The sequence below is a fragment of the Theropithecus gelada genome, chromosome 5 (assembly GCF_003255815.1).
Source record: "Theropithecus gelada isolate Dixy chromosome 5, Tgel_1.0, whole genome shotgun sequence".
In the NCBI taxonomy this organism is placed as follows: Eukaryota; Metazoa; Chordata; class Mammalia; order Primates; family Cercopithecidae; genus Theropithecus; species Theropithecus gelada.
Genome location: NC_037672.1, coordinates 72,345,138 through 72,363,094, shown reverse-complemented (window position 1 = coordinate 72,363,094; position 17,957 = coordinate 72,345,138). Strand labels below are relative to the sequence as shown.

At 36.1% G+C, this 17,957-nt stretch overlaps 1 protein-coding gene across 1 annotated transcript in view; it reads right to left on the bottom strand.

Annotated features, from left to right (window-relative positions):
* Positions 1 to 17,254: 17,254 nt before the first annotated feature.
* The window catches only part of SULT1B1 (sulfotransferase family 1B member 1), a 34,308-nt gene continuing 33,605 nt past the window's right edge, over positions 17,255 to 17,957 (bottom strand). Inside the window, exon 9 of the mRNA XM_025386466.1 lies at positions 17,255 to 17,607. Within this exon, the coding sequence (XP_025242251.1) occupies positions 17,486 to 17,607 (122 nt within the window). The 3' untranslated portion in view covers positions 17,255 to 17,485. The remainder of the gene's footprint in view (positions 17,608 to 17,957) is intronic.

Genomic DNA, 17,957 nt, shown 5'->3' with positions numbered 1-17,957 from the left:
GTCTCTAATAAAAAAACCTGTGAAACATGAAGTTACGCTCCTGTTTATTTCTTCGGGTTTCACTTACTCTTCTGAGGATCTACATGAGCTTCTTAAACCTGGCTTGTATAGCACTATTTTTGGCAATGCTAAAATCATGGTTTTGGCATGTCACACACTATCTCATCATTACTCATGCCAGAATGCTCTCACTATCTGGGAAATTTCCTCTATAAATTCTTTGAACTAAACACACCTGTGATGGCTGGCTGGGGCAGAATCGACAGAGCTATGAAATAAAGTGTTGCCTAAGGCAGGAGACGTTTACAACTGCCTTTCAGTTCTAGGCGTGTTGGAGTTTGTCTCCTTTTTCCTTTTCTTTACCTCTTTTAGTTATTGTTGAGTGTGTTTTTAAGTGTGCCTTTACACCAGATAATGATATTTAATTTCATATTTCATGGTATACATGTGACAGAATAATTTGATGGAAATTCATCAAATTTCATCAAAATTGACTATGAGTCAATATTCTACATGTTTCTCCCATTAAGATATATTTATTTCTTTTTTTTTTTCAAAATGAATCATCTGGATTCAATTTTATGATAAGGGTTGAAATTCTCATTTGGATATTACATTTTAAAGTTAAAAATATATTTCTGTCCATTACAAACCAGAAAAAATTTACTCATACAAGGCATATTTGCTCTGTGTGTGTGTGTGTGTATGTGTGTGTGTGCGCGCTTTTCCCATTCTGCCATGCTAATTTTTAGACAATTGTCTCATGCTTGCTTTTACAAAAAAATATGTTGCTTTAAGAGCTTTGTTTTTGCCAGGCTAGTCTCCAACAGATAACATTCGTTCTCTAAAATGATATTTACAAATGAGATGAGTAACATTTCTTTAGACCTACTATCTGTGAGTAACTTCAAAGGGCTGGACATATGCTTACTAATTTTACCCTCGTTACACTCTCATGAGTAGCCACTATAATTGTGCTCATTTTTAAGGAAGGAAACTGAAACAGAGGCTAAGCTACCTGACTTATATCACCCTGCCAGAAAGTGGCAAAGCCCACAATCTTAACTCTCATGTACTACTTCATTATATAATTTCAAAAATAATTCAAATAATAATAGTAATTACCATTTTTATATACTTTTTTATGTACTCTATGTGAGATTTTGCATAGTCATTTTATTTTATTCTCTTCATAATGCTATGAAATACTTTTAGCATTGTGGAAATAGAATCAGACATGCTAACTAACAAGCCAAGGTCATGGAGCTAGTAATTGGGAAAATATAGATGTTAACCTCTATATTAGTCTGTTCTCATGCTGCTAATAAGAAGAAAGAAAAAAAAAAAAAAAAAAAAAAAACACTCCAGAGTAGGTAATTTATAAAGGAAAGAGGTTTAATGGACTCACAGTTCCGCATGACTGGGGAGGCCTCACAATCATGGCGGAAGGTGAAGGGGTAGCAAAAGCATGTCTTACATGATAGCAGGAAAGAAGATGTGTGCAGGAGAATCCCCCTTTTTTAAACCATCAGTTGTCATGAGACTTATTGACTATCATGAGAACAGCATAGGAAAGAACTGTCCCCATGATTCAATTATCTCACACTGAGTCCTTCCTACAACATGTGGGAATTATGGGAGCTACAAGTCAAGATGAAATTTGGATGGGGAGACAGCCGAACCATATCATTTGGCCCCTGACCCCGTCCAACTCTCATGTGCTAACATTTCAAAACGAATCGTGCCTTCCCAACAGTTTCCCAAAGTCTTAACTCATTTCAGCATTAACTCAAATTCCAAGTCCAAAGTCTCATTGGAGACAAGGCAAGTCCCTTTCACTTATGAGCCTGTAAAGTCAAAAGCAAGTCAGTTACTTCCTAGACACAATGGGAGTACAGACATTGTGTGAATACACTCATTCCAAATGGGATAAGTTGGCCAAAATGAAAGCACAAGATGCTCCATGCAAGTCTGAAATCCAGCGGGGCAGTCACATCTTAAAGCTCCAAAATTATCTCCTTTGACTCTTTGACTCATATTCAGGTCACACAGATGCAAGAAGTGGGTCCCCATGGTCTTGTCCCTGTGACTTTGGAGGGTACAGCCCCCCTCCCGGCTGCTTTCACAAGCTGGCATTGAGTGTCTGTGACTTCTCCAGGTACACAGTGTAAGCTGTTGGTGGATATACCATTCTAGGGTCTAGAAGACAGTGGCCCTTTTTTCACAGCTCCACTAGGCAGTGCCCCCAAGTAGGGGCTCTGTGTCAGGGTTCACAACCCACATTTTTCTTTCACACTGCCCTAGCAGAAGTTCTCCATGAGGGCTCTGTCCTTGTAGCACACATCTGCCTGGACATCCAGGCATTTCCAAACACCTTCTGATAACTAGGTGGAGGTTCCCAAACCTCAATTTTTGACTTGTGCACACCCACAGACCCAACACCACCTGTAAGCTGCCAAGGCTTGGGGCTTGCACTCTGAAGCAAAGACCTGTGCTGTATGTTGGCCCCTTTTAGCCATGGTGGGATGCAGGACACCAAGTCCTGAGACTGCACAAAGCAGCAAGACCCTGGGCCTGGCCCAGGAAACCATTTTTCCTCCTTGGCCTCCAGACTTGTGATGGGAGAGGCTGCCATGAAGACCTCTGACATGTCCTGGAGACATTTTCCCCATTTTCTTGATGATTAACACTTAGCTCCTAATTACTTACACAAATTTCTGCAGCTGGCTTGAATTTCTCCTCAGAAAATTGGTTTTTCTTTTCTATTGCATTGTCAGGCTGCAAATTTTCTGAAATTTTATTCTCTGCTTCCCTTTTAAAATAAGTTCCAATTCCAAACCATATATATGTGAATACATAAAACTGAATGCCTTTGGTTATACCCAAATCATCTCTTGAATGCTTTGCTGCTTAGAAATTTCTTCATTCAGATGCCTTTAAACTATCTCTCTCAAGTTCAAAGTTCCACAAATCTCTAGGGCAGGGGCAAAAAGCTGCCAGTCTCTTTGCTAAAATATAGCAAGTCTCCTTTGCTCCAGTTCCCAACAAGTTCCTCATCTCCATCTGAGTCCACCTCAGCCTGGATATTATTGTCCATATCACTATCAGCATTTTGGTCAAAGGTATTCAACAAGTCTCTAGGAAGTTCCAAGCTTTCCCACATCTTCCTTTCTTCTTCTGAGCCCTCCAAGCTGTTCCAATCTCTGCCTGTTACCCAGTTACAAAGTCACATTTTCAGGTATCATTACATCAGCACCCCACTACTTGGCACCAGTTTACTATATTACTCTCTTTTCATGCTGCTAATAAAGGCATAATTGAAACTGGGTAATTTATAAAGGAAAGAAATTTAATGGACTCACAGTTCTGCATGGCTAGGGAGGCCTCACAATCATGGTGGAAGGTAAAGGAGGAGCAAAGGCACATCTTACATGGCAACAGGCAAGTGGGCTTGTACAGGAAAACTCCCCTTTTTAAAACCACCAGATCTCTTGAGAATTATTCAATATCATGAAAACAACATGGGAAAGACCCACGCTCATGATTCAATTACCTCCCACCTGGTCTCCCCCAGGACATGTGGGAATTATGGGGGTTACAATTCAAGATGAGATTTGGATGGGAACACAACCAAACCATATCAACCTATTTTCATTTTAATTGAATGACTAAGCTCATTTTACTTTTCTAACTTGCTGTTTTTTCTATTTGTAACTTATTTTATATTTGTGTATGTTCCTCTGTGTGTGAGATAATAACAGGAAAAATGTGGATGGTTTAATAATATATTTCAGCTTCAACTAAACGATTGAATCTAAAACCAATTGTGCAGACAGAAAATATTGCTTTGAAGGGAATTATATACTTTGGGGAAGAAATTAGATGAGATTTTTCTGGACTAGCCAAAAACTAAAATGCTTTCAATGTCATAGGCAAGTCACATAAATGTGAGAGTGACTGAGAAGGATAGTGGGGCTTATGTTGAACTGGAGATTATATGCCCCCAGCTAAAGATATTCAAATTCTTAAAAAAGTAAATGTCAAACAAATACCTGAGTACCAACAACAACACTGAAAATTCTACTGGCCAAATAGAATACTTCCAAAGCCAAATTCCAGTGAAGAAATTCTAACTTGCCTCTTCATTGCAGATAATAATCAACATCTCATTTTCAAAAGCTAGCTATTATATTAGGAATCCAAAGTAAGTAAAATACACTTTTTTATATATTTTGTACATAAAGTTTTCAAAGTAGAGAGAAACACCAATTTGTTAAGGGGAGAGTGAGGAATTCCCAGTATTCCAGGGAAGAGAGGTATGGAAGCAGTTAATGTGCACAGATGAATTCATGAGAAGAGACTGAGGTCTAGGAGAAGGCAGGAGAGCATAGTGGTTAAGACTATGCTCAGGTATTAGACTACCTGGTGTCAAATCCCAGCTCCACTACCTCACAACTGAAATACAATAATTATCTTTTTTTTTTTTTTTTTAGAAAAAGAAAACCTAGATGGAGGGCAATAACTAACTCAAATGAATGAATGAACTGATGGAATCAGGTAGGTCGTCAGAGATGAGTTTATTGAGGAAAGATTTCTTGCCAAGAGTTTCAGTATGAGCTGTTGTTGTGCTGACCTCCTGTCTACTCCAGTAAGGATGGCACCAGGTTCAAGAGGCCAAAGAAGAGACCAGAATCAGCAAATGACACATCGGGTTTTACTGGGGACTTACCTACATGCCTAAAAATCTGTATTAGTGGGCTGGACAGGAGAACCAACCACATAGCCCAGTGGTGGTAGACTGGGCAGAAGACTGAAACTCTTGCAAAAGGAATGCAGTTTGTACAGCATTTTCACATAGTACCCTTTCCCTAACAATTTCCACCTGACAACGTTTATGCAACCCAAAACTCACTCCCTTGTATGTCCCATGTTCCATAGGAGAAGCCAGGGTCTTAGATGTTCCTCATAGTCAAGAAACAAATCTCTGGATGGCTACTCCAAGATTCTCTAGCTCTAGCTCACAACACACATTCAGGTGCATGTACCATGCAGGGTCATTCTCAGAATATGCTTCAGTTATTGCTATCAGGTGCATTTACCATACACCTGTGCCTCATCTCAGAGTGGTCAAATCCTACTCCTCAACCTCCCTGATAGGATTTGGCTCCACGTCCCCACGCAAACCTCATCTAGAATTGTAATCCCCACGTGTTGAGGGGGTACCTGGTGGGAGGTGGTTGGCTCATGGATGCGATTTTCCCCATGCTGTTCTCTTGATAGTGAGTGAGTTCTCAGGAGATCTGGTTGTTTGAAAAGCATCTGGCATTTTCCCTGCTGGCTCGCTCTCTCTCCCTGGCCCCTTGTGAAGAACGTGCTTGCTTTTCCTTCACCTTCCACCAAGATTGTAAGTTTCCTGAGGTCTTCCCACCCATGTGAAACTGTGAGTCAATTAAACCTCTTTTATTTATAAACTACCCAGTTTCATGTAGTATCTTTATAGCAGTGTGAAAATGGACTAATACACATCCCTAATTCCTTGGGTCATGTGTTGGTAGGCAGATGAGCCTTCTTCTAAGAAAAGGAGGAGAAAGAGGTCTTTATCGAGCCCCTCTCAAGGACCAGATTCAACTGAGGTTTTATTATCTAATTTAATCCTCATAATACTATGATCCTATGACCTATCCTTGATAGAGGTATTGTTTGTCCTGGTGTTCATGCAGTTGAGGAAACTGAGATTCGGCAACAGTCATAGCTTGCATAAGATGAAAGAGTTAGTATGTGGCAGAGATGGGATCCACACTCTGGTGTGTTTGACAGGAAGGCCTGTGCTTTTCCTCTACACTACACCATCTCCCTCTGCCACTTCGTTTTACCAAATGACACTGCTGCAACCCTGGCTCTTGACCCTAACTGTGAGGTTAATTTCTATTCTGCTCAGAACCCTGGTGGAAGAACCTCCTGTAGGCTCTGGAAAGCTGCAGGGGCACAGTGATCCTCCCTATTAACAGCATCAACCTTTTCTCCAAGGTAAAGGGAACTTCATCACCCAGGTGCCACACAGGAAACAAATGGCCAAGGGGAAAAAGGAAGGTCATAAGTAAAAACTGGTAAGTATGCAGAGGGGTCACACAGGAACATGATTCAACTTGCTGTCTTCAAAAGATGGTGCTACCTTGGATAAAATTTCCCCTAACAAATATAAGAAAATAGTTTGGGACCCATAAAGAGAAATTAAAACTTAGTTACTGGAGCTATTTGCTTGTGCATTTATTTGATCAACCTGTTAAAAGAGCCTGGATATTTTTCTATTTCAGTTCTCTTTACCTGACCTCTGAGACACTTGTTTCTGTAGGTGAAAGGGATGGGAAAATGCGCTCACCAAGGTCCAGACAATGATTTCAGAAAATAACCTCCAGAGCAACATGAGCAGGTAATGGTGGATGGGTTCCATGGGCCAGAAAGGGCTATGAGATGTAGAGGAGCTGAACCCTGGAATCCTGCTCTCTGATTCTGTGTAAAAATACAACTGATTAACAAATACAAATTATATATATTCAAGGAGTACAAAGTGATGATTTGATTATCATGCAATGAGCATCAGTTGTGGGCAGTGAGCATCAGCTGTGGTAATCATTACACAATAATCATGCAGCGAGTGTCATCTATGTAATAACTTGTGTAAAGATTACCATGGCTAATGCTGACTGCATGCCTGCTTGCCTGCACTTATTGCAATGTAGCAGCAACAGAATATCTCACTTCCTGGCATGCAGAAAGCCCCTGTATAAACAGCACTGTCCCTATAATCAGTGGAACTGGATTTGACGCTGGCTCTCAGGTATCAGCTCTAACTTTGTGAAAGTTACTTAACCCATTGAGCTTCGGGTATTCTCACCTTTAAACAGGATAATATAAGACAGGAAATTAAATAAATTTGTGAATTAAGTGATAATACAACTTGGCACTTCAAAAGTTGTCATGTGGCAAGCCACAGTGGCTCATACCTGTAATCCCTGCACTTTGAGAGGCTGAGGAGAGAGAATCACTTGAGGCCAGGAGTTTGAGACCAGCCTGAGTAACAGAGCAAGATCTATGTCACTACAAAAAAATGTAAAAATTAGCTGAGCATGGTGATACACGTCTGTAGTCCCAGCTACATGGTTGATTGAGGTGAAAAGATCACTTGAGCCCAGGACTTCCAGGCTGCAATGAGCCATGACTGAGCCACTGCCACTGCCCTCCAGTCTGGGTGAAAGAGCAAGACCCTGTCTCAAAAAAAAAAAAAAAAAAAAAAAACAAAGACAAAGAAGTTGAAGGGTGAAGATAAAAAATGTTTCAAGTGAGTTATATTGATATGCACATATTGGAAAATTTAAATCTTGAAATTAGGAGAAATATGTTCTGGTGTTCAGCACAGGAGGGTGACTGTGGTTATGAATATTTTACTGTATATTTTTAAATGGCTGGAAGAGAAAATTTAGAATGTTCTGAACACAAATAATAAATGAGGTGATGGAAATCTCAATTACCTTGATTTGATCATTACACATTATATGCATGTATCAAAATATCATATGTACTCCATACATATGTACAATTCTTACCTATTAACTTTTTTTTTTTTTTTTTTTTTTGAAATAGAGTCTCGCTCTGTCACCCAGGCTGGAGCTCAGTGGCACAATCCTGGCTCACTGCAACCTCTGCCTCCCGGGTTCAAGCAATTTTTCTGCCTCAGCCTCCCAAGTCGCTGAGATTACAGGCACCCACCACCATGCCTAGCTAATTTTTGTATTTTTAGTAGAGATGAGGTTTCACCATGCTGGCCAGGTTACTCTCAAACTCCTGACCTCAGGTGATCTGCCTGCCTCAGCCTCCCAAAGTGTTGGGATTACAGGGATGAGCCACTACATCCTGTCCTAACAACTTTAAAAGCTGAAAATTAATGATCAAAGCTTCTATCTCTAGAAACTTGAAAACAACACAAAATAAGCCTCAATTAAGAAACATATAAAGATAGAATTTAATGAAATCCTACATGTAATATCAAAAAAGCCAAGTAAATTTGGTATTTTTTAAAAGTAATAAAATTGACAACTACCTGGCATGATATATTAAAAAATAGAAAGAGAACAATCATCAATATCAGGGATGAAAAAGTGGATATCACTAATATTTCCATAGAAAATATAAAGACAAAATAATTAAAGAATAAATTAAAATTTTGAAAGAAATGGAAAAATTACTCAAAAAGGACAATTTGTCAAAACTGACAGAGAAATAGAAAATTATAACATTTTTGTATACATTACAGAGCTGAAATTATTATTAAGAACTTTTCCACAAAGAAAATCCCAGTCACTAATGGTTTCACCAAAGCTTAAAAGAGAAATATCGTCAATCTTATTCACACATTTTATAGGCTAGGAGTAGATAAACACTTTCCAATTCTCTTTATGAGACTCCCATAAATTGATATAAAATCTAACATGGGAAATATGGGAAAAAATATTATATATTAGCCTCACGAATATAAATAAAAATATCTCAAAGATTTGTAAATTGAATGTAGGAATAAACAGGATAATCCACAACAACCAGGTGGGTTCATTTCAAAAATGCAATTTTTTTTTTTTTTTTTTTTGAGACGGAGTCTCGCTCTGTCGCCCAGGCTGGAGTGCAGTGGCCGGATCTCAGCTCACTGCAAGCTCCGCCTCCCGGGTTTACGCCATTCTCCTGCCTCAGCCTCCCGAGTAGCTGGGACTACAGGCGCCCGCCACCTCGCCCAGCTATGTTTTTGTATTTTTTAGTAGAGACGGGGTTTCACTGTGTTAGCCAGGATGGTCTCGATCTCCTGACCTCGTGATCCGCCCGTCTCGGCCTCCCAAAGTGCTGGGATTACAGGCTTGAGCCACCGCGCCCGGCCTCAAAAATGCAATATTGATTTTACGTTATTTTACAAAAATTAGTCATTCACCTCTATTAAAATTATAAAAGGGAATTAAATAATCTCAATATATGCATAAAGATACAATTCTAGCAACACACAGTTAAACAAAATTTTCTTAACAAATTGAAGAATTTCAATTTTTGAAATATAAAAAATAGGATTAGTGATAAAATATTAAAAGCTCTACTTCTGAGACTGAAAACAAAAGCCTAAGTTCTCAATTCACTATTTTTTAAATATTTTATTAAATGTGCTAGGCAGCACAAGAAGAACTAAAAAAATACAAAGTTTTTAAAGGAATAATTATAAACTATCATTGATAATTGACATTATACTGTATGTAAAAAGACTTGATAGAATCTGTAGACTTTTAAAATTAACAAATGAATTTAATAAGGTCTCTGGATAAAAGGTTAAACAAAAAATCAGTTGCATTTCTATACCAGCAACGAAAATCATAAAATAGCCTTTAAAGAAAACATCATTTAAAATGATCAAGATAGGTCAAATATAGAGAACTGAATCTGACAGAAGTATATGATTTCTACACTGAAACAACAAATTATTAGAGGGAAACAAATAATTCCCAAATAAAACCATAGTTTTTTGTAATCATGTAATTACTTGACTAATTGATCAATAGATTAAATGCAATCCTAATACAGATCATAGCAGGTTTTTTTTTTTTTTTTTTTTGAGGGACATTGGCAAGGTTCTTATAAATTGTATATGGAAACGCAAAAGGTCAATAATTGACCAGGCATTCCTGAGGAAAAATGAAATTGAAAGAGTTCTACTATCAGTCATTCAGTCACATTGTTAAGCTATATTAATTAAAGCAATATAGTGTTAGTGTAAACATTTATAAAAGACCAATAGAATAAAATAGTCCAAATACAGACCCACATTTATAAGGACAACTGATGTATGACAAACGTGCCTGCAGTAAAGTGAGGACGAATGGCCTTTCTAGTAAATTGTGCTAAGTCAACCTATCTCTAGTTGGGGAAAACCACTGGAGTTCTACCATATAAATATCCTTTCCAGATATATTTTAGATTTATATGTGAAATGTAAACAATAAATCCTGTATTTTAAAAAAGCATATTTATTACCTCGTTGCTAACAAATATTTCTTATGTGGGGTACAAAATGCTTACTCTGCAGAAAAAAATTATAAATTGAACAATATTAACACTAATAATACCAAAAGACACTGTTAAGCGACTAAAAACTCAAGTCATAGAATAAGCAGATGAAATAGCAGATGCGATAGCAAAAAAGCCAACAGTTTTGTGTTTCTTAAGAGTAATAAAATTGACAACCACCTGGCAAGATATATTTAAAAAGAGAGTGAGAATAAGCATCAATATTGAGGATGAAATAGGAATATCACTAATATTTCTATAGGCAATATGAAAATAAGAAAGATGTTCGACAAGAGCAAAGATATTAAAAATCTTAAAAAGGAAAGATATATATATATATCTTTGAACTGACTGCTTTGAACAGACTTTATATCTATTTATATTATATGTTGCTATCCCTTTTTGGTTTGCTTTCATTACATTTTGGCTTTGTTGCAGATGCCCAGTGTGGTTCAAGCCCAAGATCCCAAAATATGACAATAAGAACAATTCAGGTGAAACAATGAGAGAGTATAGTTTTATCACATACTAATCTTTCTAGAAATTTAGCTTTCAAAAACTGGAAGAAATAATTGCCCTACATAAAAATATGTACATATGTGTAAGCAAACATATGCACATGCACACTCATAAATAGACATGCATGTTTTTCAAATCAGTGAAAAAAATAGGGCAACACATAAAAAACTAGACAAAGGATTTGAATGGGTACTTCACAAAAGAGGTATAACAAGAAATATGACAAATTAATGTGAAAACTGACTCAAAATTTATCAGCAGTGAAATATCAATTATAACCAGAACTTAATACACATTTACCAAGATGGCTAAAATGAAAATTATATAAAGTAATAGGTGATGAGTATAAAATCTGTGACTGGAATGCTTTTGTACAGCTGGTGTAATTTTAAATCAATATAACCACTTTGGAAAAGTATATGGTGGTATATCTTAAACTTATGCACATCACATTATTTGGTAAATCAATACCTAGGCTGCACTCAAGGAAAATGCACCTAAAATATATATACCAAAAATGTAAATAATATGTTCACTGTAGTACTATTTGTAGTAAACCATACTGAAAATTTTGAAATGCTTATCAAAAGCAAATAAATATTGGTATAGTCTCACAATGGAATCCTATATAATAATAAAAATAAAAACTACAACTACATGCAACAACATGGATAAATCAGTAAAATACAATGTTGAGCGAAAAAAGTCACAAAGTCCACAGAGTCCATTTGTATGATTCCATTAGCATAACTTTCAAAATAAAAGGCAAAAGTAATCCATGGTGTTAGAAATCAGACTTGTGGTTTCCATCGGGAGTAACATTGACAGGAAGGGTGAGGCTCTGATATGCTGGTAATGTTCTATTTCTTAAACATTGATTAAACAGAGATATGAAATCTGGTTACTCGGATGTGTTTATTTGGAAGGTTTCTTTGTATATCTATGTTTTTTGGAGTTTTCTATCTGTATGCTATACTTTAAAAAAAAAAAAGGTAAAACTTCAATGATCATGAAAAATTTAGATATTGAGATGAAATTTTGGTACCCCTATAATACACCTTGACCACTAGGCTGCTCTGAACAGACTTCGTATCTATTTATTTTTATTATATGTTGCTATCCCTTTCTGGTTTGCTTTCCTTACATTTTGGCTTTGTTGCAGAAGCCCAGTGTGGTTCAAGTCGAAGACCCCAAAATATGACAATAAGAACAACACAGGCTTCTGTGTTACCAATGGTAGAACATAGTTTTATCACATATTAATCTATTCAGAAACTTACCTTTCAAAAAGTGGAAGAAATAATTACCCAGGGAATAAGAAAAAAATGTTCTCAATGCAACCCAATGTATACTGATTGTTTAAGCAAATGAATAGTATACACACTAAGCAAACTGTACTGGGAGAGTTGCCCATTTATTTTATTTTGAAACACACTGCATATTTGTCTAAAGGCCAGTTTTAAGCTATGTGATTCACTTAACTTCCTCTTTCCCTTCAATTATATTTAGGCATTGGCTTTAAGTTTTATGTTTCCATTATTTTATTTTTCTGCATTTCTAAATATGAATTTCATTCGTACAAAAGGAGCTACTTTGTAGCTGTTAAATCTGGCTATCTATCTATCTATTACTTGCAAAATGAGTAGTTCATCTTCATCACTTGGAAATTGCAATATATAATAAAGCTACTGAGTTACCTCTGGTGTCTTATAAAACGTGTAAATTAGAGTCCCACTCCAGGCTTTCTTAATCAGAATCTCTAGAGAGAGCTATTACAAAAACTTCTAAGATGCACAGCAGTTTTGATACTCTTGCCAATAGTTCCAGAGGAGGGGAGGGAGGGGATATAGAGGATGCAAGTTGTGAGAAAATACTTTGCTCCCTCTCCTTTTTTCCCATATTCAAAGTTACAGGAGAAGCTTTTTCATAAGATTTGTGACATCTTGTTCTCTTTCTCTCAATAGAAGAGAACAGGACAAGGTACAGTTAGTGCCCTTCTTATGAATAGACTGCATTATCTTATTAATCATTTGTTAGGACTCTATGCATTTTACCAGAGACATTCCTTTCTAATGAGTAAGTTTTAAAATCAACACTTGAAACTCAAATTAACCTAGATGAGTTTGAACTATGGTATTGCCATCATTATTTAAGACTATAAACAAGCACCAATTATGACATAGTTTATAGAGAAAAAGTATGCACGAATCTAATTTTCATAAGTTCTCAGGCAGTGTCCTTGCAATATGAGGTCTCTAAGCGACAACAGAACTTGTAAATTTAGCATTGTCAGCTTAGGCACCATTACTTAATTATTTCCATGACATGTTTGAGAGGTAATCTAATATCTGAAGTTGATTATTTACATATAATTCTACAAAGTATTATGTAGTGTTGAATGACATTTTGAAGACAAACAGACTTATATTTGAATCCCAGTTCTAAGTCTCAGTTTGCTTGCTTTAAAATAGAATATATTGATGCTTCTACAGTATTGTCTGATATCTAATAAATTATCAGTTAAAATGGTAATAAAATATAAAATATAATAATTGTATATCATTCTACATATCATATTAATGTTGAATTAAATTACACAATTGTGTATATGTAATTCTATTATCATATTCTATAATGATTAAGGAAATTATTTCTTCTTGTAAACTAATGAGAAAAGGCTGTGATCAGCCTTAGGTAAGATGATAAAGTAAGAGATAGAACCCATTTGGGTTTAGCCATTTTCACATTCCTGACCAATAAACTTATGATTTGAATAGGGCCAAGAAAACTTGTATTTAAGATTTTCAAACACATTTGAAAATCATTTTCTATGTGTCCACTGGCATTTTCTAAAAAATGCTGAGACATGGCCTTTCCCAGTTGCTACCAAAATGATTACAAAGCATTACTGATAGAATATATACGTGAATGTCATGACACCCAAATGCTAAGTTTGACAATGTAGATTTTATGGCTAGGCACGGTGGCTCATGCCTATAATCCCAGTGCTTTGGGAGGCCGAGACTGGAGGATCACTTGAGGCCAGGAGTTTGAGAGCAGCCTGGGCGACATGACAAAAACCTGCTCTACAAATTACATAAATAAAAATTTAAAATTTAAAATATAGGCTTCCCCATGTAATAAAATTCCCACTGAGAAATTTCAATCCACCTATGTCACAGTAGGTAACTCATCTTTATTTGTTTCAATAGCTGGATTATTACAACCTATACACCATTTGCAGTGTTATTCCAATCTTTACAGTGTTGTGCTTTTCTATTGAACGATGATCATTGACACACATTGAAAATATTAAGTACTTGAAAGTAATGCATTAAGCAGGAGTACTTGACACATGTGAAAAATTTAACTTGGTAGCAAACAACAAAAGAACAATGGAAACAGTAATGAAGCCAGAAACCTCCTTGCCTCCCAGTAATTTGCAAAATATCTGTACATTTTGAAGCCAGCTAGCAGTGTGGAACAAGAAATCCGATGCCTCAATCCCATTTAAATAAATAAAATTTCAAGATTTTCACAGTGATTACCTTCATGGCAACTAATATTAAATGAGCACATTGAAGTATGCCAGGCACTGTTCTAATTGGCTTATACATTATTTCATCTCTGCAAGAAATACTCATTGTCTACATTGTACAGATAAGGAATTGAGCACAGAAAAGTTGTGATTTGCTCAAGCTTTCATGGCTAGAAAGTGGCAAAGACCTAATTCTAAAATGGCTTTATAATTACAGATTTTGTGCTCTTATCTTTTGTTCTGTATTGCTTGGTCTTCAGTGTTGCCTCAAATACCCTCCTGATTTATCCCCTGCTCCATACACAAAAACAATATGCAGGGTTATTAACTAGGGAAGAAGCTGTTAATTTTTATGATTTTCCTACTACAAAGATACTCGTCTATATTTTGAGGGTGGAAAATTAAAATAGCCACAAAAAACACACATGAGATTTCAAAATATAAGCCAGTTAAATGTCATAATGGCACACAAATAGTCATCAGTAGGTTTACTATAGCAAAATACAATAAATTATATTGTATTGTATTCATTAAGTGGCAGCTAAAAAAGGATTACTTCGCTGCTGAAAGTAATGCCTAAATAATATGGAAATTTTACATACATATAAAACAGTTCTAATGATCATACATAATAAGACATGTGTGAAGACAGCTTATACAATAAAAACAATTTATACATGGGTCCATTGATCACCACCAGTATCTCTCCTTTTCCCCTGGCCTTTCCCAGTTATCCGAAGATCACTGCACCAAATAATTGTTTTCCCATATATCATTAATATCAAGCATTTTGAAGAAATTATACTATTTTTTTTCTGTGTATGAAAGGAGTTACAAAATATGGAGTAGAGTTGTATGTTTATTAATGGTGAAATGGGGCATAATACTTAACCTTCAAAAGCCACAAATGATGCAATTTTTATCACACAGAACATAGGGTCAATGGGAAAGGGAGTGAAGAATGTGGATAGAAAATAATTTAGGAAGATAACACAATAGAATAGAGTGGAGTGAAAGGGAATACTTGACACTTTCCTTTGAGTGTCTGAATCTGAGTGTCTATCCATGTCACGATGAAAAGTTCTTGGAAGCAATGCTTTGGCTTTTTAGAAAATAGCCCTTCAGTTGATTAAGGAGAATTTCCATGGATGAGGAAATAATCATATCATTGTCAGATATTTGTTATCACTGTCCTTACATCATGGTTCTATTAGAGAAAGATAGTAATATGAGATTAAGTGTTTTCATTTGGAAATTGTACTGATGATTCAATAGGAGAAATAATGATAAAAGCATTGTTTTAGAAAAATTAATTGTGCAGTACTCTGAATAATTTCAAAGGATATCAAATGTATTTGAATCATAGAAGTGCCACTGTGTGGTGTTAAACATAAACAGGAATTAGGATAGTGGCATTTGCATCATAGAATAAATATATAAGAGGCAACAACCTATTAAAAAAGTAAAAGAAAATCTAAATTCTATTTTTATCTCCACTCTTCACTCAGTGCATAGAACCATATCTGAGGCATAATTGCAACTTACTAAGTTGTTGTTGAATACAGTCGAATTACAGAGACTTATTTCTACATAGTAAAACTAGAAAAAGTGGAAATTATTTTATCTTGCTAGTGAAGAAAGTGTTGCTAATCTATTCCACAGATTAGAGGATAGTTTAGTGGTGTTTTTTCCCCCAGTAATAGACTATAGTATCAGAAATCCATATATATTCAGGCCACATTAACTTATTATTTAATAAAGATAATAGAGGAAATAGATACATGATTTTAGTTTACTTCTTGTGGACAAGGGTATTGGAGAAAGCTGGAACTAGTTCCCAATACCTTTAGATAGTCACGATTAACTACTATAAAATATGTTTCTGTGGAACACAAACACAAGTTATATACTCAAATACTTTATAATACATATTGTAATAAATCTATAGAAGCAACTATCTCCAGAATAATAGGTGTACTACTTCTATGGTGTTTGTGGTTAACATTAGACAAGTCCTTTGCTGGGGTTGGAAAAGAGAAACATTACAGCTTAAGGAGCTATTTTAGCTGTTCCTGGCTGACAGCAGAGATTCACCTGTGAAGTCAAAATACCATAAGCCATAGCTACCTCAGTTGTGACTCAGAAAGTCTAGCAATGTGTCTGAACCACCATCCCCACCCCTTTCAGAACAAGTAAGGGCCCAGGGTACTCTACCTTCAGCTTGAGAACCATGGCTTGGCATATAAGGTGGCACTTGTGATCTGATCTCAGGAAAAATACTTTGTTGCAAATGGATATATAAACAACTACTTCTAATGCAAAGCTGGAGTTGATGAACAAATGTCAAAAAAACCATAGATCAGAGACCAAACAAATAGACATAAGCACGTAATATTAAGTAGAAGGAACATTGGGTCAGGAGGGCAGAGTGGAAATTCAGTCTAGAGAGTCCTCCTTGGGCACCAGACTGGGAAATATTCTGCAGAGGTTATGATTATGTCTAGGGTATTATAGGTGCTATTAAAGTATCCACATCTTTTCAAACATAAGATTAAGTAACTGAAGTTCCCAAATGGTGACCAGAACACAGCAGTAGGTGATTTCTCTGAAGTTCAAACGGGTCTGTTGGGAAAAAAAGGACTCCCCATAGGAAGCAGGTCACAGCCCTCAGGGTTGGTTTTCAGAACAAAGCTCCAGTTCCCAGGAAAGAACCCTACAGAGACTATTGTAGGTGTTTGCCTTTGGGAGACTTAGACATTAGGCATGATATAGAAAAAACATTTCCAAAATCTGAACTACACGATCGGGGACATGAACTATGTTATCCAAATAGAGGCACTGCAGGAAGATGAGCTATGACTCAGAGAACAACTTGAAACTCGGTAGACAGCAGTGGAACACAGTGTCCTGGGTCAAATTTTCAGCAAAGGGAAATTGGGGCAGAGTTAAGAAATATAGTCTCATCATGAAAACAGCATTTCTTGGACCATGGTACTAGGGAGGGGAACTTAATTCTAAATCATAATATATGGGAGACTAAGTAAAATAAATCCCTTCTTTCTTATTAGTTCTAGTGTAGAAAAAGGCAGGAAGAGCCTGTGGTTACACTGTTCCTTTGTTACAAAAAGTTAACAATGAACTTTAGCCTTAGAGAATTTGGAACCTCAGAATCAAAGGAACAAAATTGGAATCTGATTAATGACATTGAAAAGAATCAACATATTAAAAGCATATTATTCTCCTTCATAAATTCATTTGATTGCCCAAATCAATTCATAACTGCCCTCGTTTCATTCAACTACAGACAATCTCTTATTTCTTCAGATCTGTGATTTAGACACGTGAAATCTCTGTGCGGAATTGAAGTGCAGTTCCAGACATTTCTGTCTTATAAATTGCATCAAATTTCTCATTTTGGGCCACTGTGAAGTAATTCTTCCAGTCACCAGCCATCCCTAAAAATAAATTAAAAAAAAAACATAGGAAAGAATAAAATATTTCCGTAAGAAGAAAAAGCAGTATATACCAAAGGAAAAGGTTAGAAAGACTAAAGAAAGACTTTCATTTTATTTGAATGAATTAAAACAGCCTTTAAATTGTATTAAGCTTTAAATTTTTAAGCCTTTTAAAAATTCAATAATTTTTTTTCCATCTGGAAAGGTGGCTTATAACTAAATAGAGTCTGACATTTGAAGAGGCATTCTGAAAAAGACTAATTTTCTTGTTTAAATTCCTGGGCTTTACAATAGTTTCCTGAGAGTGATAATTTCACTGTTTCTATTGGCCGTGGGTCATGAGGTTATCA